At 37.5% G+C, this 25,092-nt stretch overlaps 1 protein-coding gene across 1 annotated transcript in view; it reads right to left on the reverse strand.

Annotated features, from left to right (window-relative positions):
- IPO7 (importin 7) overlaps nucleotides 1-11,462 on the reverse strand; it is a 51,209-nt gene extending 39,747 nt beyond the window's left edge. The window contains exon 1 of the mRNA XM_077769137.1: nucleotides 11,245-11,462. Within this exon, the coding sequence (XP_077625263.1) occupies nucleotides 11,245-11,328 (84 nt within the window). The 5' untranslated portion in view covers nucleotides 11,329-11,462. The remainder of the gene's footprint in view (nucleotides 1-11,244) is intronic.
- Between the last annotated feature and the right edge of the window lie 13,630 nt (nucleotides 11,463-25,092).

The following is a 25,092-nucleotide window of genomic DNA, read 5'->3' on the forward strand; positions in this document are numbered from 1 at the left end:
ATGAATGGACAAGCAAAATGTGGCTTATCCATACATAATGATAAAATATTATTTGGTAGTTTAAAAAAAAAATGAAGTATTAATACATGCTACAACATATGTGAACCTTAAAAATACACTGTATGAAAGACACCAATACTCCAGGACTGGGAGGTGGCAGAGGGCAGAAGGGGAGATGGGAGAGTGACTGCTAGCAGGCACAGAGTTTTTTTTGGAGGGGTCATGAAAATGTTCTAGTTTGTGGTGATGGATGCATAACTGAATATACTAAAAACAACAGAACTGGATACTTTAAGTGGTTGAATTCAAGTTATAAAAATACGCAAAACTGAACTATGAAAATAAGTGCTTACTTTATTATTCTTTTAAGTTACTTTTCCTTCAAAAACACAAGTACAAATCTCAAAAATGCAAGTGAGGAAAAGAAGTGTTACTTTCTTTTTTTTTTTAATTTATTTCTGAAAGAGAGAGAGCGAGCGAGCATGAAGAGTCGGAGAGAGGGAGACACAGAATCTGAAGCAGGCTCCAGGCTCTGAGCTGTCAGCACAGAGCCCGACGAGGGGCTCAAACCCACGAACCGTGAGATCATGACCTGATCCGAAGTCGGACACTTAACTGACTGAGTCATCCAGGTGCCCAGAAGTGTTACTTTCAGGCAACTGAGCTAGACCAAGTGGTAAGAAAAAAAGGATGTTTCTGACTACAGAAATAGCACAAGCAAACTCAACCTGGGACATTTGTATACCTGCCCTCATACAAATTTCCAACCAGCTGAAATCCCTAATGTCTGTATTCTCCCAAAGAAGGTAACAAATGGACATAAATACTAAATATTAGACATGAGATTCTCAAGAAAATTCAGAGCAAAAGTAGATTAGCAATTACCCAGACCTGGGATACAAGATTAAAATGGAAAGACAGCTTATTGAGAAAACAAAAATATTCCAAAACTAGACTGTGGTGATAGTTGTACAACTTGCTGAATCTACTAAAAATAAAAACCACGGAGTTTCACTTAAAACAGTTGTACTTTACAGCATGTAAATTATACCTCAATAAAGTTTAAAAACGAAGGAAAAAAGACTATGGATTGGTACCATTATAAAACAGTGATCAAATAAAGATACACAGGGGCGCCTGGATGGCTCAGTCGGTTAAGTGTCCGATTTCGGCTCAGGTCATGATAACACGGTTCGTGGGTTCAAGCCCTACAGTGGGCTCTGTGCTGGCAGCTCAGAGCCTGGAGCCTGCTTCAGATTCTGTGTCTCCCTCTCTTTCTGACCCTCCCCTGCTCATGCTGCTCTCTCAGAAATAAATAAGATCATTAAAAGTAAATAAATAAATAAAGATACACATTAACTGTTTAAACAGGAAAACCTATCCTTTTAAGCTCTAGGTTATCTCTACCAACTTTTTGGCATTCTTGGGTATAGCAAACTATAACATTTAAAAGAATTTCTACCACACATTAACTGTTACATTTATTATCGTATATTTAAAAGATCTTTGTATTTCATAGTAATTTAAAAGTAATTTTAAGTAATTTAGAAGACAAATTTAAGTAAAACTATCACTAGCATCATTCTTCATCACAAAGATCCTTTAAAATCTGAGTAATTGGGGTCCATGGGTGGCTCAGGTGGTTAAGCATCTTACTTCATTCAGCTCAGGTCACAATCTCAGTTTGTTAGTTTGAGCCCCAAATTGGGCTCTGAGTTGATGTGGAGCCGGCATGGGATTCTCTCTCTCTCCTCTCTCTCTCTGCTCCTCCCCTGCTTGAGTGTGCTCTGTGTCTGTCTCTCAAATAAATTTTAAAAATAAATAAAATCCGAGTAATTATGGTATCATTCTCAACAGCTTGGCAAACATTGATGTGGGCCTCAAGATGCAATATGAGTTAGAGATGCTGGCACTAATTATAGGCACCTCTTCAAGTTCCTGGTTTCCAGCAATCAGAAAACTAGAAGAACTGAAGGAACAAATGGGTCATCACACATCATTAAGTAGAGCTACAACTGCTAATACTAAAGTTTAAAAGCTGCTAACCACAACACAAAATTACCTTTCTAGACAACTTCATACCTTCTCATTGTCATCAACCCAGATAATTCGACATTCACCCTTAATCCATTTCATCAAAATTCTTCAACAGTCACAACTCCAACTCCATTTCCTTTAATTCCACTCCAACCTACTTACTGGTACTTACAATGTGTCAGATGCTACAGAGATAAAAGATCACTGTAAGATAGAGTGGGGTATTAATTCTAATTGGACATAAAATTTTGAGTTGGGTCCAAAAGGACTTAAAACCCATACAAAATGGTGGGGAGAGGATTTTTAAAAAGAAAAGTAGAATGGGTTATATTCAGGAGATTATGTAGAATGGGTTATATTCAGATTATTAGGAGAATGAAAGACAATAATAAAAGACAAAAATGAATAGGTAAATTGTGACCACATCAAGATCTAGTTAAGTGTGAACTTTTTTTTCCTCAAATTTTTACACAACCAGATAAGGAAGATGAGGTCTTCAAGCAGTATCAAGGATGTACTTCTAGGATAGATGAACATAAAACATCACAGGTGGAAAGCTGTTATTACAACAGGTAATAATAGGCCTGAAAAACTTCTACTCCAAGGGCAGCTTCCCCCACTCCCCAAATAAGTCTAACTTTACAAAAGGAAAAATGATTACACATATCCACATAAACAAATTTCGCCAGACCCTATCACCCTTTAACCTACAATCTTATCCCAACCTCCTTACTAGCATTCTACTCACTAACTCTGTATTCAGAAAATTGTTTTCTGTAATGTTACCAATATATTAAAAGCTTTTCCCACCAAAAAAAAGTCTTAATTTTGCTTTAACCTCCCTCACTTAGAAATAACAACCCTTTCTTTTTATAGCTTTTTACTTACTACATAATTCGTGTTGACGAATTCTAACAGAAAATCTAATCATTTAAGTAAAAAGGAAACGAAATTATCCACAACAAACCTTCTTACTTAAAACTCCTTTGCTTGGCTTCCTCCTTTTACATGCAATTCTCCAGTCTCCTTTTTTCTGTTTCTCAAAATTCCAAAAATCGGCATGGTCAAAAGTGAAGTCCTCCAGTCCACCCCACATCTCTAGACCACACTCCCTCCCTCTCAATTCACCAAGTCACCTTTCCATTGTTGCTTTCTCTCCTAACCTTCAATTGCACATTCCCTATTGCTTGCTACACATTTTCCCTCTGATGTTTACCAGCTCCTCTAATTGACTTAAAACTTAAGTCTTGTTTTCTCTAGGGCGCCTGGGTGGCTCAGTCGGTTAAGCGTCCGACTTTGGCTCAGGTCATGATCTCCCGGTTCGTGGGTTTGAGCCCCGCTTTGGGCTCTATGCTGACAGCTAGCTCAGAGCCTGGAGACTGTTTCAGATTCTGTACCTCCCTCTCTCTGTCCCTCCTCTGTTCACACTGTCTGTCTCTCTCTCTCAGAAATAAGTAAAAAACATGAAAAAAAATTTTAAGTCATGTTTTCTCCAATATCAGTTTCTCCTCTAGACGCACATTTTCCAATGTAATTACCTAACGTCAATATCTTTGAAAGCTAACTCTTTAAGAGGTAACTTTTTATTATTTTTCCCCACTGGAATGCAACCTGAAAGACCTTCAATTAGCTACTGTACTTAACACTATTTACAAGAGAAAAGATGGGCACAAGGGCACTGAATACATATCAGACATCAGAGTACATAAATGAATACAGCCAGATAATTTAAGAGGAGAGGGATTTCTAACTTTTCTGGATTACTAGAGAATTTGACAATTATCATCCCTATTTTGTCTACCCAAAACATTAGGCACAGTGAGGTTAAGTCATCATAGTGGTAGAATCAGGACCAGTCTGAAGCTCTTCACTAAGTCTTCCAGCCTTTCAAGAGCAGTAATACATGGGGGCGCCTGGGTGGCTTAGTCGGTTAAGCGTCCGACTTTCGCTTAGGTCATGATCTCGCAGTTCATGGGTTCGAGCCCCACATCGGGCTCTGTGCTGCCAGCTCAGAGCCTGGAACCTGTTTCAGTCTGTGACTCCCTCTCTCTCTGACCCTCCCCTGCTCACGCTGTCTCTCTCTCTCTCTCTCTCTCTCCTAGAAATAAATAAAACCTTTAAAAAAATAGCAGTAATACATGAATGCTTTCCAACTAAGGAGTTTAAAAAACTTAATCATATTAGTAACCAAAAGAAAAAAACCCACTTTAAATCAAACATCATTAATGTGCCACTGATAGAAGCAAACAATAAGTAAAATAATATAGGCATTTACTGTATCTGAAAAAAATTTTTCTTATAAACATTAATAAGGCAATGTCTTTCTTTCAGATCTTTAACATGCTGTACACTAAATAACTTGCTAACAGCCAAACTATCCAGATACTTTCCCTCTCCCAAATTCATAAGAGTATCTACTTAAGAGATATTCCTAATTAAGGAATTTTACCTGCTCAGACTACAGACTCTTCTATCTTCCAAAAATATTTTATTTTCACAATATTTTGCTGAATTTCTAAACATGCCAAACTGTCCTATAAAGATGCCATCATTTTGTACTTTTCCAGACCTAAGATTTTCACTAATTGAAAATTTCAAAAGTCCTTTAGTAAAACAATCAAATTCACCATTTATAAATAAAAATGTATCACTTACAATAGTAATTGTGATCATCTGTAAAAATCCTAGAAGTGACTCAGGTAGTTTAAGTATTTAAATGATAAACACAAAGTATCAAGAAATGTATCAAAACTAAGTCCACTTAGGTTTTCACATAAAGCATGAGAGAAAGCTGCATTTCTAACTGCATGACCATTTTATAGCACATTAAGCTTAGGAATTAAAGGTTTAAGATGCTTCTAGATAAGCCTTCTAATTCTACTTACAGCATTTTTTCTTGCTGCAAGTATTAAGAGGGTAAGGAATACTGATGCTTAGATCTGATCTGCCTTAACCAAAGTCAGATTTAAAAGCTTCCTTTCCAAAACTTACACATAGCTCTATTATAAGTCCCACCACATGTCTTATAAGGCCATGTTGACTATGAAACTCCAGAATGGTAGGATTCATGAATTTCTTTCAATCAATTACTTAACTCAGCACCTACCACAAAGACATTTGCTATTAAATGAACTAGACTGGAAGCTGTCATTCTAAATGAACGTTTCAAAAAATTTTTTCCTGATATTATATTTAAAACTCAAGTTCAAATATGAACTTCATAGGAGTGAGGACTTTGTCTTATGTAGAGTATTAGATCCATCAAAGATAGGATTTGCCACATGATAGTCACTCGATTTTTATTTATTTATTTTTTAAATGTTTTATTTATTTCTAGGAGAAAGAGAGACAGCGTGAGCAGGGGAGGGTCAGAGAGAGAAGGAGTGACAGACTCTGAAACAGGCTCCAGGCTCTGAGCCGGCAGTCAGCACAGAGCTCGATGCGGGGCTCGAACCCACGAACCGCGAGATCATGACCTAAGCGAAAGTCGGACGCTTAACCAACTAAGCCACCCAGGCGCCCCAGATTTCTATTTATTTTGAGAGAAAGCATGAGTAGGGGAGGAGCAGAACAGCAGGAGAGAGAATCCCAAGCAGGCCCAGCACTGTCCATGCAGAGCCCCAATGTGGGGCTCGAACTAATAACCTGAGCCAAAGTTAGACACTTAACCAACTGAGCCACCTAGGCACCCCTCAAATACATATATATGTATATATATATATATATATATAACAATTTATTGATTTATTTTGACAGAGACAGACAGACAGTGGGAGAGGGATAGAGAAAGAAAATTCCTGACTGAGCAGGCTCTGTCCTGTCAGCACAGAGCCCAAGGTAGGGCTGGATCCCACGACCATAAGAGCACGACCTGAGCTGAAACCAAAAACTGGATGCTTAACCAACTAAGCCACTCAGGTGCCCTTCTTCATTTAAAAAATAACAGCAACAATTATTTGTTGAATGTCTATGCTCAGCTAATACTCCCAAGATAAAAAAAAAAAAAAGTCTTCATCTACAGATTTTATTCCCATTGGAGAGAAGTTCAAAGTGAATGCACTTTTAGAGTAGAAGAGACAGCAATCATCTAGTTCAAATAAAATTAAAATAGTTCAAATTTAAGAATATATAAAGCTAGGTATTAAAAAGGTGAGTTCTGAGTTTACAAAGTACCACAGAAGGTCAGAGTAGGAAAAGATGGCATTTAAGATGGTATTGATGAGATTTGTGAATAGGAAAACTTTTATTTTTAGGTAATAATAAGAGTTTAACAGGAGGAATGAGCAGCATGAGCAAAGGTTTGTATGAAAGGTTTCCACTGAATACTGGCAGCTAAAGCAGGAAGAACGCGGAGACTACGGTCTATTATAATAGTCTGCCAAAAACCTTCACAGATGTCTTAACTTTATCTTATAAAGGAAGAAACAAGTTTTTCTGAGTGAGTGAGTGACAGTGAGAGTAGGAAGTAGCAAACAGTCTCTGGAAACATAACAATGTTGAATGAATAAATCCAAAATGTCATATATTTTAGACTTCCTAAAAAATTTTAAAATTGTACTTCTAGATCTATAGAAGTCAATTAATCTCAAAGTATATAATTAGATGACAAATGACCATTTTCTGTACACAAATCTACTTTAAAGATGATTTGGGGTGCCTGGGTGGCTCAGTCAGTTGAGCATCCGACTTCGGCTCAGGTCTTGATTCCACGGCCTGTGAGTTCCAACCCCGCGTCGGGCTCTGTGCTGATAGCTCAGAACCCGGAGCCTGCTTCGGATTCTGTGTCCCTCTCTCACTCATCCGCTCCCTTGCTCATGCTCTGTGTCTGTTTCTCTCAAGAATAAATAAAACATTAATTTTTTTTTTTTTAAAGTTGGAAAGATACTTCTATTATTCAAGTTCTTATTTCTCCATGCGTACAACAAATATTTACTGAGAGCCCATTGTGTGTCAGGCACTGTGCTTATAATTGTGCCAATTTTCATGATACAATAATGCTATCCACTAACTATCTCAGCGTCCAAATAGGAACTTGTGTTCTTTCTCCATTCATTGTCCACTAAAATATACAACTACTATAGTTAGACTGAGACAGGAAATAAAATGTATGGTATGGTAGACTTGTTAATCAACTGGCACTGACGCAGTGGTTCAAATAACCTGGAGGGAACTTAGCAGGTTCCAAGCACTTTCCTCATTTTTTACATGCATCATTTCATTCAACCCACATGACACAATGATAGACATACTATTACTACTTTTACTTTGTACATAAGGAAAATGATGCTCAGGGGCGCCTGGGTGGCTCAGCCAGTTAAGCATCCAACTTCAGTTCAGGTCATTATCTCATGGTTTGTAGGTTTGAGCCCTGTGTCGGGCTCTGTGCTGACAGCTAGCTCAGAGCCTGGAGCCTGTCTTCGGATTCTGTGTCTCCCTCTCTCTCAAAAATAAAACATTAAAAAAATTTTTTTAAAGAAAAAGAAAATGATGCTTAGAAGTTAAATAACTTTCCTAAGATCCTCTAGTTAGTACAGAACTTCTCATAGGTTAAAAAAAAAAAAAACCCAAATAACTAAGGGAGTTTTCAATCATATTTCCAAGAATGCTTGTACTTTTTAATGGTTTTCTCCAGTCTTTGAGGCGAAGTTTGTTACATGAAGAAATTTCAAATTGAGACATGACAATGTGGTCTAAAATTATAACAGCAATGAGGAAAAAAAAGATCAAAAGTCATGCCATGCTACAGAGTAAATCAGTGGGGAATACTAAAATATGTCTTGAAAATATCTGCCAAGAGTCTCCTTACTATGGTCTCTAGCAGTCTCATGGAACTGTCTTAATTTTATCTATATGAAATATAAAAAATAGATAAATACTCTAAAAATTCTCTAAGGAGAAGTGGTATAACAGCTAAAGCCTATATTGTTTCTTATGTCATAATAAAGTAAAAAGCCTAACACTGACAAATCAAAGAACTGCAGTGACAAAAGACAAAAATTCCTCACCTCATGAACCTTGAAAATTATACTGGTGAGAATAAGTAAAATATGCATGACAAACCAGTGCTACAGAGAAAAATAAACTAAGGGAGATATAGTGTGCCTGGGGTGTCATAGCCTGGTAAACTCCTTAGTGATACGGAGACAATTCAACCATGATAGAGGGAAGTAAGAGAACAAGTGTGAGAGATAACGGAGAAAAAGAGCATATGAAACAGTTAAGTGCAATCACTGTGAGGTAAGAGCACTTCGTTTTTGTTTTATCTGCACTATTAATAACTTTGATAACATATACAATTTTTACAGTTTGTGATTACTTCACTTGGCTGAAAGATTCACTCAAATGTCAATGATCTTTTTCTTTTAACTAAGATGAACCAAAATATAACTAGTTGAATAAAATCCGTATGGAATGACTGGATTGCTTTATCCTGTCTTATCCAAAATCAGGAAGAGCCTGATGGAAATAAATGTTAGTTCCTCATTCTTGCTACAGTCAAGCTTCTTCAAGACTTACCTGGAATCTATTTCCTAAATCAAGGTTCTGCCACCAAAAAAGTCAAACCAAAAAATATTGAAATGGGACCACTTCATTAAAGTGGAATGAAGACTAGAGAGGAGAATATTCTAATTAAAAGAAAAGTTACCTTGGGAAAATTAGTAAAAAATCAAGGTATGATAATTGAAAGAAATTTGAAAAATGTAAACAGCTAACTATTACAGAAATACAGGCTAAAAACCAAATTTTCTTTCACAGAAAAAGTGTTCACTATTCCAAAGTACTCCAAAACTCTAACAGAAGCTTAACAGTTAAGTAAAAAATGCTATAAATACTATTGTTGATTCATCTTCCAAAAATCACATTGTGAAATATTTATCCCAGGTCTCGTTACAAAATGTCAGCATATATAACCAGACATTTAATAACTGCCTGAAGAATGAATGAATTTCAAATTTTTCTATAAGGAAATCAACTTTTTTTTCAAAAAGTAATTTTTAAAATTAATAATTACACACAGCATGTTCAGGCAGTATAATAAAGTCATGATATGATAGAAATCACTGTGACTGAACTTTCATTAATACTTCATAAACAAAATGTCCATCTTAACCTGTGTCTATCATAAAAATAAATCAAAATAAAAAAATGATCCATAACCACCTCCATAGTTTCATAATGGTTTAATATGGGAATTTGTTTCAGCGCATTATTTTACATCCAAAAGAAATCTAATCTCCTCCCAAGGTGACTCTGAGCCTAAAAATTTGAGCAAGGAGCCCTGACTGACTTAGTGGGTGGAGTGTGGGACTCTTGAGCTCAATGAGGGTGTGGGTTGGAGGACCGCCTTGAGGGTAGAGAATATTTAAAAACATCTTAAAAAACAACTGTGAGCATCACTCTTGGTATGATCTAATGATGGTCTCATTCATATATGTAAGATTTAACTTTTTTAGGGGCACCTGGGTGTCTCAGTCAGTTAAGCAACTGACTACAGATTTCCACTCATACCACAAACTCACTGTATGTGAGTTCGAGCCCGGCTTCCGGCTCTGTCAGTTCTGTGCTGGTTCCCTCTTTCTCTGCCCTTTCCCTGCTCATGTGCTCTCTCTCAAAATAAACATTAAAAATTTTTTAAAAGTTTTATCTTTATCTTGAAATAATTTTACACCTAATTTGTCTAAACTCTGTGGGTGGTCGTCTTAAAATGTTAAGTTCCTTGAGGGCAGAGATCTCTAAAACAGCATTGTACACTGAAGATGCCCAATTAGGATTACTCCTGTAGCTTCTGGAAAGTAAATATAAATAATGTTTGGGTTTTTAAAAAAAATTTTTATAGTTTTATTTATTTTTGAGAGACAGACAGCGCATGACCAGGGGAGGGCACAGAGAGAGAGGGAGACACAGAATCTGAAACAGGCTCTAGGCCCTGAGCTGCCAGCACAGAACCTGATGCGGGGCTCGAACCCACAAACAGCAAGATCATGACCTGAGCGGAAGTCAGACGCTTATTCCACTGAGTCACGCAGGTGCCCCTAAATAGTGTTTTTAAAAGAGTTACCTACCAGTTAAGAGAAGTATAAAATAACTGAATTTCTACTTTAAAGAGGGACTTCTTTTTCCGCTTAAAAATAAATGTACACTGAACTTCACAAAGCTTGAGCTCAGACGTATACCAAAAGACAATTATTAACTGGCATAGAAAATTGAAGGGGTCCTGTTAAGAAGCCTTTAAAATACTCACTAAAATATGAAAAGCTGCAGAAATTTAGAAATCATAAAACTGAAAATAATACAATAATATACCCACATCTTAAGGCTGTTTTCCAAAGGCGGTCCCTCGAAAATAAAGAGGAAAAAAGGAACCAATCATTAGCGAGTTGATATGGAGCTCGGCACATTTCAAGGCACTCTGCCTTACACTGATAGTCTCACTTGACTGTCACAGCAACCTTGTGGCCTAATTTTATGAATGGGAGACACTCAGCATCAAAAGGTTAAGCGACTTGCCCAAGGTCAGTCAAGAAAATTAGTGGTTCAGCTCTACCTAGAAGGGTGCACTCACCTGACTTTCTACTACACTGTCCTGCCTCCCCGACTGAGGCATTATTAGAGTAAAAGAGCAGTGAATCAAACTGCACTTTGATTCCAGCACTACCCTCACTCTGCTTACGAGGCGGGGGCTTCCTCTGAAAGCTTTCCTTCGCAGTTCAGTCGCAGAGAAGAAAAGTTGTGCCCATCACCGATCAGCCCACTGAAGTGACAGGCTGACAGGCGCAGCCCCCAAAGGACCAGCTTCTGCATTCACAGGAGCCCCTCCAAACCCGGCGCCTGCGAGACTGCTCCCGGAAACGTCTGAAAAACCTTTCAGTGAGTTTCGCCCCCTCCTGGGCGCTAGGAACCAGCTGGGTATGAGCCAGAGGGCGGCCGGCCACCCGAGCCAGCCATGTGTCCAGCCCGTCACGCCCGCCTCGCCTCAGCCGGCTCCTCATGCCTTGACCGCAGCCAGAGGCCCAGCTCAGGATCCGACGCAAAGGCTGCCTTGGCCGCCGCCACCACCGCAGCAGCCTGAGGCGCCCCGGCGTGGCACTCGTAGTTAGGTTCCCGCCCCACCCCTCCAGTTGGGCCCCTCAGCGACGCCGTCCGCGCCTCTGGCCAGGCCCCGAGGGCTCGGCCTGCCACAGTCTGCCGCCCGCCCGGCGTCCTTACTTCATTGAGCTGGCGCTCCGCGGCCTCACGCAGGGCTGGGTCCATGGTGCCCCGCAGGGCCTCGATAATGGTGTTGGGGTCCATCGCGGCGCGGACTCGGTCAAACCCGGGGCTCGGGTGCTACTGGGCCAGGAATAGCGCCGCTCACTGCGCACATGGACCCACCGCGCTCCGCAGCGGCAACCGGCGCGAAAGGAAAGAGAAGCGCCAAGGCCCCGGATAGAACCTCTTCGCCTCGGCGTGGAGGCGGGAGATGCTCCAGCCACTTCCTGTCGGCGCGCCCGCGAGGCGCTTTGGGAGATGTAGTCCACGTGAGCTTTCCGAGCCCACGTGGCTCTGAACTGTCGCTCCTACAGACAACTCTTGCTTTTCAAAAAGGAAAGACGTTCAAACTTCACAGTAAAAAAATTAAAACAATCAGACACAAGGATTTCCCATAATAATATACCTCTGGTGACCGTGAGGTTAATCTAATGCAATGTGTGATGCAATCCATTGCTAGTAGCTCTGTAATGGAAGGTAAGGTAATCTTTTGAAAAGCAGTTTGAGATGTGTTTCTAAATGCCATAAAAGTATTCATCATCTTTGCTCCCAAGTATTCCCATTCATGAGACTTTATCTTAAGGAAATAACACAAAAGATTAAATTACCTTTATGTGTGAAAGATATTATAATATTACATATTTATGATTACCAAATACTAAAAATACGGTTTTTATTGAGTATCCAAATTTTGGTAGGAACTTTCTATATAAATCACCTGTAAATGCAGAAGAGTAAGAGCATAATCCCTATTGGAATCCTACCTACCTTAAAACAGTTAAAGAAATAGTTTCAGAAAGGTTAAATAACTTACCCAAGGTCACTTAGATAGTAAAGTTCATCCAGGATTTCAAACATAGATGTTTCTGTTCTAAAAGATTTCATTCTCTTCACTGTATCACTCTGCCTTTCAAGAGAAATGTCGAGTGATATGTGAATTGTTAAGCAAATTAAAAGAATTCAGTCAGTTAAATATTTCACAGGCATTAAAAACTACAAATATCATATACCTTGGCGTGCGTGGGTGGCTCAGGTCATAATCTTCCGGTTGGTGGATTCCAGCCCTCGTCAGGCTCTGTGTTGACAGCTCAGGGCCTGGAGCCTGCTTCAGATTCTGTGTCTCCCTCTCTCTCTCTGTCCCTCCCCTGCTCACACTCTGTCTCTCTCTTTCTCAAAAATAAGTAAACTTTGAAGACAAAAATTTTAAATATGTATATATAATATACCTGGTAACAACACAAAAACAGTTATGTGAGGATACGGCTTTGTAACATGGACAAAGACTGGGAAATAAAGCTGACAAATAAAATTAATTGATTTTCTAGGATGGTGATATTTTAAGTAATTTCCTTTCATATCTGTCTTCATTATAATGAAGTTATGTAAACACATATATACTTCAAATGAATCATAAGCTTTAAATGCAACTTGTTAAAAGATCACTTATTGTGTTCAGTTTGCAAGAAGGAGAAAGGGGGCACAAAAGTCTTTCCCTGGAGGGGCGCCTGGGTGGCTTAGTCGGTTAAGCGTCCGACTTTCGCTTAGGTCATGATCTTGCGGTTCGTGGGTTCAAGCCCCGCGTCGGGCTCTGTGCTGACTGCCAGCTCAGAGCCTGGAGCCTGTTTCGGTCTGTGACTCCCTCTCTCTCTGACCCTCCCTTGCTCATGCTGTCTCTCTCTCTCTCTCCTAGAAATAAATAAAACATTAAAAAAAAAAAAGTCTTTCCCTGGAATAGTGAACTTCACAATATTAATATCCCTTATATGCGGACCACTGTGCCTGGAATTGTGGTTTACATAACTATTCCTAATTTACAAATGAAGAATCTAAGGCTCACATAAGCTACGTAAATTGTGAAAGGTCATAAAATCTCCATAATATAACCTGTTGTTAGCTCTATCAGGGTACTAATACAATTTGTTTAAGAATTTCTTCTCCCTGGGGCATATGGGTGGCTCAGTTGGAAGAGTATGTGACTCTTGATCTTGGGGTCATGTGTTCAAGCCTCACATTGGGTCTACACACCTTAACATTACTTAAAAGTAAAAATAAACTTAAAAAGAAAGAAAAAGATTTCCCCTCCTTACCCATCCCTCAATAGTGAGGCCCTTGAAAATAAGGATTATGTTTTATTCACTTTTGTATCCTTACCTCCTACCATGAAGCTTGAATGTCTGCTAAAGAGTTCAGTAAATGTTTTAGTGAATAAATGAAAAAGGGAATGAATGAACTCGTAATGACTTCTGGTGGCTCAACCAGAATTGAAACCTCAATCTTCATTATTCCAAAGCCGTCTTTGTTGCACTACTACGTATCTATTTTAGATTCCAGAATTGACTTGTCCATCATGAAATTGTGACAATGACAGCATAGCACAATGTATGTAAAAGACCTGACACATAAAATGTGCTCCAAAAATATTTCCCTTTCCCCGAAACTGAAAGGGAGAAATGGTGATGGAAAAAATTATTTTTTTTACATTTTTAAAAATATTTATTTCTGAGAGAGAGAGAGAGAGAGAGAGAGACAGCATGAGTATGGGGAGGGTCAGATAGAGAGGGAGATACAGAATCTGAAGCAGGCTCCAGGCTCTGAACTAGCTGTCAACACAGAGCCCAACGTGGGGCTCGAACCCACAAACCGCGGGATCATGACCTGAGCCGAAGTCGGATGCTTAACCGACTGAGCCACCCAGGTGCCCCGGAAAAAATTATTTTTAAGCTATAGTATTGGAAACTGGGAGCCAGCAAGGTTTGCACATCTAAAGCTGGAGTGGGGCCTGTGTGTCATTTCAATTTGCAATATATGTGCTGCCCAAGTGAGCACTAGGCTGTGTCGCATGCTTCAGAGAGAATAGAGTTCATAGATACCATTTAGGGAGCCAGTTCCTTTATCCACACAAGGATTTTGGCTCCAGGATCCTTCAGAAGCTTAGCAGGCAGTGTGATTAGCACACACAACTTATTTGTAAGTTTATTTATTTATTATTATTATTTTGTCAAGCCGTTGACACAGAGAATGTGACTTATGTGACTGGAAATTTAGATGTGAGCTCCTCCAGGGCAGGGACCATGTCTATCTCTCTGTGACAAACACAGAAATGAGCATGTGTTCAATAAATAATGTGAAGATTAAAGAAAGAAGTGCTATGTTAGACCAGTATAAGCATAAATAGATAACCTTACCTCACTGCTCAATCCCAATTCCCAAGCCACTATAGCCAATATAGGTATGTAGGCCTTCTTGGGCAAGATTAGCCTAAGGAAATCAGAAAAGTATAAAATGAAAAGTTTTAGAGCTGGTTTTGAACTGGAATGGAATTGGACAAAAATAGAGGTAAGGAAGAATACAAGGGGTGATTTGGTTAACTGGGCTTGTAAATGATGGTTTTGTTGTTCAAACAGAAAACAAAAGCAAAAAACAAAAAAAACTCATGTCTTCCTGCAGGTATGAAAGGAAAGGAGGGTTCAGGGAATGACCATACAGCTATACTATAAGGGAATAAAAGAATTAATTTTCCCTGTACACACCTCCTTTGGAGGCTTTCATAGATGAACACTGTGATAAGGTTTTGATGATAAATACCTAGCACCCAAAGTTATCTTAAGGCCTAGACTGATCTGTCTGAGGTGACTGGCTTTTGTCAAGACATCCTATAATTACTGAAACTCCACATCCTATACATCTTATATTAGCCCTATTTCAGATAACAAAAATATTTTAGATAAAATTTTTCATGAAATTTGTTTTTTTCACTAATAATAATCATTATAGCTAAGTGAAATTCATTTTTACATCTTGGTAGGATTTTTACTCTAAACAATTCAAAATGTAGGGGGTTAGAGTGCATGGCTGGCTCGGCTGGTAGGGCATGTGACCCTTGATCTTGAAGTTGTGAGTACAAACCCCACTTTGGGATAGAGTTTACTTTTAAAATAAGTAAATAAAATAAGCTTTCCTGTGCCTTATCCTTTCCCAGGTGTCTGCTCACTCCTGGGACCACAATCTGGAAAAAAAATGTAGGGGGGCTAAAAAAAGACCTAGAAGCCAAGAAAAGAGTGATTATGTTCTGAGACACTGTGCTGCCTTGGGTAAAACTGTTATCTCACTGACCCTCAGTTTGTGTTTCCACCTGTGAAATCAATAAATAATCCTGCCTGGGCACCCAAAATTATTCTGAGAATCAAATGAGTCTGGGAAGTGATTTGTAACTATAAAGTTCAGAACAAAAGTAAATTGTTGTTGGTATTAAAGAAAGGGCTGAGGAGAAAGTCAAGTAAGAGGGTAAAGAAAGAGAGTTAAAGAAAGCAAAGAAATGAGGACTTTCTGTACAGCATCCTTCATAGCAGCTATAATTCTGCATGTTCAGCAACTTGGTATGTATGTATCTAAAAGTATGTGCAAGACAAGGTAAAAGACCATCTTGTACTGAAATTGTCACACGAAGACCATTTTTTATTGTATTTCTTTTAAGTACATTGATCTAAACAAAATTGAAGTTTGTGCCCTAAACCATATAAAAATTTTTAAAGATCAATTCATCAAGGTATAATTTACATAAAATTCAATGAGTTTTCATAAAGTTATATACTCATTTCACAGTACCACAGTCTACATATAGATTGTCTCCATCAGCCAGCCCTTCCCAGTTAATCCTTAAATGTTCAGCTCTGTGCCATGTACACCCACTGAGGTGCTATCACTATCAGTTAGATTTGCCTTTCCTACTATTTCATATAAATGGAATCATTCAGTAAGTACTTTTTGTGTCTGGCTTTTTTCACCCACTATAGTGCTTCTAAGATTATTTCCATGATGTTGAGGTTATCAGTAGTTCCCTCCTTGTTACTAAATGGCAGTCTGTTGCCTGGATATATAACAATTCGGCATCCATCTGTTGGTGGACATTTGAGTCATTTATAGTTTTTTGCTATTGTGAATTAAGCTGATATATACATTTGTGTACAAGTCTGAATATAGATATATGTTTCATTCCTCTGGTAAAGAGCAAATAATGGAATGGCTGATTTGTTTTAAAGATTTTTTTTTTTTAAGTAATCTCTACACCCAACATAGGGCTCAAACTTACAACCCCGAGATCAAGAGTCACACACTTTACCATCTGGTAGTTAAGCATCTCTGGAATGGCTGATCTGTATTCTAAGTGTGTATATTACTTTATAAGAAACTGCCAAATCATTTCTGAATTGGTTGTACAATTTTATATTCCCACCAGCAATTTATGGACATTCCATTGTTCCATATCTCCAACAACAGTTTGAATTCTCAGTCTTTTTAAGTGTATATAGTAAAGTGGATGTGTAGTGGTTATATCATTTTGCATGTCATAATGCACTATATGTATTTCTCCGATGACTAATAATATTGAGTTTCTCTTCATTTGCCATTAACCATTTGTATCATCTTCTGAAGTGTCTGTTTTGCCCATTTTTAAAATTTGGTTGTTGCCTTACTGCTATTAAGTTGTAAGATACCTTGGGTACAATTTTGTCAGATTTCTATATTGTGAATATTTTCTTTTAGTCTGTGTCTTTTCATCTTCTTATCTTTCAAAAAGCAGTTGTCTATTTTGATAAAGTCCAATTTATATACTGTTTCTTCTATAATTAAGCCTTTGTATTCTATATAAGAAATTTTTCCCACCTAGATTGTAAAGATTTTCTCTTATGTTTTCTTCTAGAAATTTTGCAGCGTTAGCATTTATGTTTTGAACTTTGGTTCAGTTTGAGGTGTGTGTGTGTGTGTGTGTGGTGAGGTAAGGGTTGAGGTTATTTGTTTCTGCATGTGGATGTCCAGTTAGTTAGTATAGCACAATTTGTTAAAAAGTTTATACTTGACCACTGAATTACTTTGGCTCCTTTGTTGAAAATCAATTGACCAAATATGTGTAGATCTATGTTTGACTTCTCTACTCTGTTCCATTGATCTATTTATCTATCGCCATGCCAATATCACAATGTCTTAATTAATGTAGCTTTCTAGTAAGTCTTAAAGTCAAGTAGTGTAAATCTTCCAACTTTGTTACTTTTTTTCAAAATTGTTTAAACTATTCTAGGTTATTTGCATTTCAAAATACATTTGGAAAATTCAGCTTGCTAATTTCCAATTTTTAAAAAGTATGTTGAGATTTTGATAGATTTTTGAAAGATAGTGCATTTAATCTACACATCAGGAGAGCTTGGTTGAGTCAGTCAGTGGAGCACGTGACTCATGATCTTGGGATTGTGGGTTTGAGCCCCATGTCAGGTGTGTAGATTACTTAAAAATAATCTTAAAACAAAATCTATAGAGGTGTCTGACTGACTCAGTTAATAGAGCATTCAACTCTCAATCCCAAGGTCATGAGTTCATGCCCTACATTACATCAACTTGGGTAAAATTAACATCTTAACAATATTGAGTATTTTGATCCTTGAATATGGAATATACCTCCATTTATTTGAATATTTAAAAATGTTCTCTCAGCAATATTTTTAGTTTTCAGTACACACATATTTTCACACACATTTTCTTAAATGTATCCCTAAATGTTTCATGTTATAGTCAATAATATTTTAAAATATTTCCACCTGCTTTTACTTATATCTAGAAATACAATTGATTTTTCACATTTGCCCTTGTATTCTACAGCCCTGGTAAGCTAACTTATTGATTTTAGTAGTTTCTTTTCTAAATTCCTTATTATTTTCTGTGCATATAATCAGGTACTCTGCATATAAAAATGGTTTTACTTTCTTCCCATTCTTTAGCAGTAGGGTTTTCACAGATTCTATGACATTGAAAAGATTTCTTTTCATTTCTAGTCTTCTTTGAGTCTTTAACATGAATAGGATGTTGAATTTTGCCAAATATTTTTCTAGAGCATTGATATCATTATATGGATTTTCTTTATTCTTTTAATGTGGTGAATTATACTGACTGACTTTCACATGTTACCTTCCTAGGATAAGCCTCACTTGGTCATAATGTGTGAACATTAGACAAAACATTATGTATTGCTGAATTCCATTACCCAGTTTTTTTGAGGACATTTGTATCTATCTCCATGAGGGAAATTGGTCAGTAGTTTTCTTTTCCTAAATGGCTTTACCTAGTTTTAGTATCAGGGTAAAGCTAGTCTCATAAAATGTACTCCTTCCTCCTTTGTTTTCTGAAAGAACATGTGTAGAACTGACATTATTTCTTCCTTAAATATTTGGTAGAAATCATCAGTGAAACAAACTGAGCCCTGGAATTTTCTCTTTGGAAAGACTTTGAATTATGAATGCAAGCTTTAATAGCTATGGGACTATTTAGATTTTGGGGGGAAAGCACACTAAATTTTAATTTTGTTATTATTATTTTTAGTTATTTCTTTAATGCTCTCTCTTTTTTGATGAATTTTTAAAAATTGAAATATGAACTATTGGGGCCTCATCAATATAAAAAGCTTCTGCACACAAAGGAACAACCAACAAAACTAAAAGGTAACTGCCAGAATGGGAGAAGATATTTGCAAATGGCATATCAGATAAAGGATTAGTATCCAAAATCTATGAAGAACTTATCAAACTCAACACCTAGAAAACAAATAATCCAGTGAAGAAATGGGCAGAAGACACAAACAGACACTTTTTCAGAGAAGATATTCAGATGGCAAACAGACACATGAAAAGATGTTCAATATCACTCATCATCAGGGAAATACAAAACAAAACCACAGTGAGATAGTGCCTCATACCTGTCAGAATGGCTAACATTAACAACTCAGGAAACAACAGATGTTGGTGAGGATGCAGAGAAAGAGAAACCCTTTTGCACTCCTGGTGGGAATGCAAACTGGTGTAGCCACTCTGGAAAACAATATGGCCATTCCTCAAAAAACTAAAAATAGAACTACCCTACAACCCAACAATTACACTACTAGGTATTTATCCAAAGGATACACAAATGCTGATTCGAAGGGGCACCTGCACCCCAATGTTTAAAGCAGCACTATTAACAATAGCCAAGTTATGGAAAGAGACCAAATGTTCACTGACTGATGAATGGATATAGAAGATGTGGCATATACATACAATGAAATATTACTCAGAGATCAAAAAGAATGAAATCTTGCCATTTGCAACTATGTGGATGGAACTAGAGTGTATTATGCTAAGTGAAATAAGTTAATCAGAGAAAGATAAATATATGATTTCACTCATACGTAGAATTTAAGAAACAAAACTGACGAACATGGAGGAAGGGAAAGAGAAAACAAGATAAAAAGAGAGAGGGAGGCAAACCATAAGAGACTCTTAAATATAGAGAACAAACTGAGGGTTTCTGGAGAGGTGTTGAGTGGGGGGGAATGGGCTAAATGGATGATAGACATTAAGGAGAGCACTTTTTGGGAAGAACACTGGATGTTACATGTAAGTGATGAATCACTAAATTCTACTCCTGAAATCATTATTACACTATATGTTAACTAACTTTGATTAAAATAAAATTTTAAAAATTAAAAGAATAAATAATAAAATACAGGGGTGCCTAGGTGGCTCAGTCAGTTAAGCGGCTGACTTCAGCTCAGGTCATGATCTCACAGTTCATGGGTTCGAGCCCCACTTTGGGCTCTGTGCTGACAGCTAGCTCAGAGCCTGGAGCATGCTCCAGGTTCGGTATCTCCCTCTCTCTCTGCCCCTCCCCTGCTCACACTGTTTCCCTCTCTCTCTCAAAAATAAATTTTTAAGGGGCGCCTGGGTGGCTTAGTCGGTTAAGTGTCCGACTTTCGCTTAGGTCATGATCTTGCGGTTCGTGGGTTCGAGCCCCGCGTCGGGCTCTGTGCTGACTGCCGGCGCAGAGCCTGGAGCCTGTTTCAATCTGTGACTCCCTCTCTCTCTCTCTCTCTCCTATATATAAATAAAACATTAAAAAAAATAAAATAAATAAATAAATTTTTAAAAACATTTAAAAAATTTAACAATAAAAAAATAAAAATTGAAGTTTGAGGCACGTGGGTGGCTCAGCTGATTAAGCGTCTGACTTCAGTTTAGGTCATGATCTCACAGTTCATGAGTTCAAGCCCTACATTGGGCTCTCTGCTGTCCACTTCAGTTCCTCTGTCTTCCTCTCTCTCTCTCTCTCTCTCTCTCTGCCCCTCCTGCACATGCTCTCTCTCTCTCAAAAATAAATAAGCATTTAAAAAATTAAAATGATAAAAATTGAAGTATAGTTGACATACAATATTGTATTATTTGTACAATTCATTTGTACAACATAGTGATTTGATAATTATATACATTACAAAATGCTTGCCATGGTACAATGTTGTTACCATCTGTCACCCTATAAAGTTATTATAGTATTATTGACAATATTCCCTATGCTATACTTTATCCTCATGACTTCTTTATTTTATAAATGGAAGTTTGTATCTTTTGTAAAAAACTTTTAATGTTTATTTATTTTTGAGAGAGACAGAGTGTGAGAGCTGGGGAGGAGCAGAGAGAGAGGGAGCTACAGAATCCAAAGCAGGCTCCAGGCTCCAGTAGTCAGCACAGAGCCTGACGTGTGGCTCAAATTCAAGAACCACGAGTTCATGACCTGAACCAAAGTCAAACACTTAACTGACTGAGCCATCCAGGCACCCCTGGAAGTTTGTATCTCTTAATCCTCTTCACCTATTTAACTCATTCCCCCATCCCACCCCTCTAGTAACCACTAACTTGCTCTCAGTATTTATGAGACTGTTTCTGTTAAGTTTGTCTGTTTGCTTTGTTTTTAGATTCCACATATAAGTGAAATCAATGATATTTTTCTTTCTCTTTTTGATTTAGTTTCCTTTGCCTAATACCCCTTGCTCCAATCATGTTATCACAAATGGCAAGATTTCATTCTTTTTCATCACTGAGTAATATTCCATTATTTATATAGACAGAAAGGGAGGGGCTCTAAAATTTCTCAGCTTTAACATGAATGAATACTTCAATTTTCTATTCTGTAAAATAGGAACGATAGTAATTGTATCATTAGATTGTTGTAAGATCATGTATACCAAGCAATTACCACAAGCCATGCACATAGTACTGGAAACTCAACAAGTGGTAATTTCAACAGACACCTCACCAAATTAGATAAACAGATGGTAAATAAGTATATGAAAAGATGTTCCATGTCATGTCAGTAAAGAATTGTAAATTAAAACAATGAGACACCAGGGCACCTGGGTGGCTCAGTCAGTTAAGCATCCAATTCTTGACCTCAGCCCAGGTCATGACTTCATAGTTTGTGAGATCAAGCTCTATGTCAGGCTGTTGACAGCATGGAGCCTATTTGTGATTCTCTCTCCCTCTCTCTCTGCCCTCTGCCCCTCCCCAGTTTGTGTGCACTCATGCGCTTTCTCTCTGTCTCTCTCAAAGTAAAATAAATAAACTTAAAAAAGGAAAAAACAATGAGATACCACTATATACCTATCAGAATGGCTAAAGTAAAGAACATTGATAACACCACATGCTGGTGAGAATGTAAACAACAGAAGCTCTCTTTCATGGCTAGTGGGAATGCAAAATAGAACAGCCGCATTGGAAGACAGTTGGGCAGTTTCTTACAAAACTAAACATATTCTTACCACATAATCCAGCAATTGCATTCCTTGGTATTTACCCAGATGAGCTGAAAACATATTACCATCCCAAAATCTGTAAATGAATGTTTACTGTAGATTTATTCATAATTGCTAAACTTGGAAGCAACCAAGATATTGTTCAATAGCTAAATGGATAAATAAAACTATGTGCATCCATGTAATGGTATATTACTCAGCAATGAAAAGAAATGAGCTATTAAATTACAGAAAGACAGGAGAACGTTACGTGTATGCTGATAAGTGAAAGAAACCAACATGAAAAGATTACATACTATATGGTCCTAACTGTATGACATTCTGGAAAAGGCAAAACCACGGGGAAAATGAAGAGATTAGTGGTTGGCAGAGGTTCAGTGGATGGGAATACAGAAGAACAAGTGGAGCACAGGGGATTTTTAGGTAGTAAAACTATTCCACATGAAACTGTAATAGTGGGTCCATGTTCTTATATTTGTTAAAACCCATAGAATGTACAACACAAAGAGTGAATATATTAATATCTGCTCATCACTTATAACAGATGTACCATATTAAAGAGAGATACTAATGATAGGGGAAACTATGTAGGGAGGAGTGAAGGGACAAATGGAACCCTTTGTACTTTCTGTTCACTTTTTCTATAAACCTAAAACTACTCTGAAGAAAATAAAGTGAATTCAAAAGTCAGTAGTGGTAAAATGATAAAATTATACAAGTGGAGAACAAACTGGTAGTTATCAAGGGTTAGAGATGGTAATGGAGAAGGGGGACTATAAAAAAGATAGCACAATGGAGATGTGGTGATCTATGCATGTGATAATATGACATAGAACTACACACATACCAATTGACACCAATGTCAATTTCCTGATTTTACTATTGTGCTACTTAAGATATAATGGGGGGGTACACCTGGGGGACTTAGTTTGTTAAGCATCCAACTTTGGCTCAGGTCATGATCTCACATTTCATGGGTTCAAGCCCCACATGGGGCTCTGTGCTGACAGCTCAGAGCCTGGAGCCTACTTTGGATTCGATGTCTCCCTCTTTCTCTGTCTCTCCCCCAGTCATGCTCTGTTTCTCTCTCTCTCTCTCTTTCAAAAATAAACAAACATTTAAAAAATGTGTAATGGGGAAACTGGGTGAAGAGTACACGGGATTTCTCTGTACTCTTTTTTTAATTAACAGTGTTATATTAGTTTCAGGTGTACAATATAGTGATTCAACAATTCTACACATTACTCAGTGCTCATCATGATAAGTGTACTCTTAATCCACTTCACCTGTTTCATCCATTCCCCCACCTACCTCCCTTTTGGTAACTGCCAGTTTGTTCTCTAAATTTGAGAGTCTGCTTTTTTGTTTATCTCTTTTCTTCTTGGTTCATTTGTTTTGTTTCTTAAATTCTACATAACAGGAAATCCTATGGCATTTCTTTCTTTAACTGACTTACTTTGCTTAGCATCATACATTCTAGATCCATCTATGTAGCTGCAAATGGCAAGATTTCAACTCTTTTTAATGGCTAAGTAGTATTCCATTAAATTATATAGATGATATAGATATAGCTGTAGATCATATCTTCTTTATCCATTCATCTATATGAACATTTGGGTTGCCTCCATCTTTTGGTTTTTATAAATAATGCTGCAATAAACATAGATGTGCATATATCTTTTAGAATTAGTGATTTCCTATTCTTTGCTTTAAAAAATTTTTTTATTTAAAAATTTTAAATGTTTTATTTATTTATGAGAGAGAGACAGTATGAGCAGGGGAGGGTCAGAGAGAGAGGGAGACACAGAATCTGAAACAGGTTCCAGGCTCTGAGCCAGCTGTCAGCACAGAGCCCGACCCGGGGCTCAAACCCACAAACCGTGAGATCATGACCTGAGCCAAAGTCGGACGCTTAACAGACTGAGCCACCAGGTGCCCCAGTAATTTCATATTCTTTGAGTAAATACTCATAATAGAATTACTGGATCATATGGTAATTCTTTTTTTTTTTTGAGTTTATTTTTATTTACTTTGAAAATGACAGAGGGAGTGTGCATGTATATACACACATACGACAGCAGGGGAGGGGCAGAGAGAGAGAGACAGAAAATCATAAGCATGTTACATGCTGTTAGCATAGAGTCCAACACGGGTCTCGATCTCACAAGCTGTGAGATCATGATCTGGGCCAAAATCAAGAGTTGGTTGCTTAGCCAACTGAGCCACTCAGAAGTACCGGTAATTCTATTTTTAATTTTTTGAAGAATCTACATACTATTTTCCACAGTTTATCTGGACTATGTTTGCAATCTCTTGTGAATCTATAATTGCATAATAAAAAAGTTTTTAAAATAGATATCATAACCAAGAGACATCTAAGTAAATATAAATTTTAAATGCCACTTAGTATCATAGGTGGGATTCTAGAAGGAAAAATGGACGTTAGGAAAAAACAGGACATCTGAATAAAATATGGACTTTAGTTAATAATGATATACCAGTAGTGGTTCATTAATTGTAACAAATGTACCATACTAACATAAATGTTAATAATAGGGGAAACTGGGTCTAGGGTGTAGGGGAGCTTTCTATACTATCTTTGCAGTAATTCTTCAAATCTAAAGCTATTTTAAAATAAAATTGTTATTTAAGAATAACAAAGAAATGGTGGCAAGCTAATAAGATACATAAATCTAAATCTGAGTAGGACTTATATCCAGAATATATAAAGAATTCCTATATATCAGTTTTTTAAAAAAGACAACTCAATTTAAAAATGTACAAAAGAATTAAATAGACATCTTAATAAAGAGAAAACCAAAATGGACAAGAAACATATAAAAAGATGTTCAGCATCATCAGTCATCTAAGAAATGTAAATTACAACCATTAGGTAGCATTACTCATCAAAGAACATCTGAAATTTAAGGACAACTCAAAGTGTTGGTTAAGACGTGAAACAACTAGAACTCTCATGCTTTGCAGGTGGAGTACAATTTGGTTCAATCACTTTGGAAAAATATTTGCCAGTGCCTACTAAAACCAAGTATACAAGGGTATGCCTGGCTGGCTCAGTCAGTACACCATGTGACTCTTGATCTTGGGGTTGTGAGTTTGAGCCCCATGTTGGGTATAGAGATTACTTAAAAATAAAACATTTAAGGGCACCTGGGTGGCTCAGTTGGTTAAGTATCTGACTT

The sequence above is a fragment of the Crocuta crocuta genome, unplaced genomic scaffold, assembly GCF_008692635.1.
Source record: "Crocuta crocuta isolate KB4526 unplaced genomic scaffold, BGI_CrCroc_1.0 scaffold255, whole genome shotgun sequence".
NCBI lineage: Eukaryota > Metazoa > Chordata > Mammalia > Carnivora > Hyaenidae > Crocuta > Crocuta crocuta.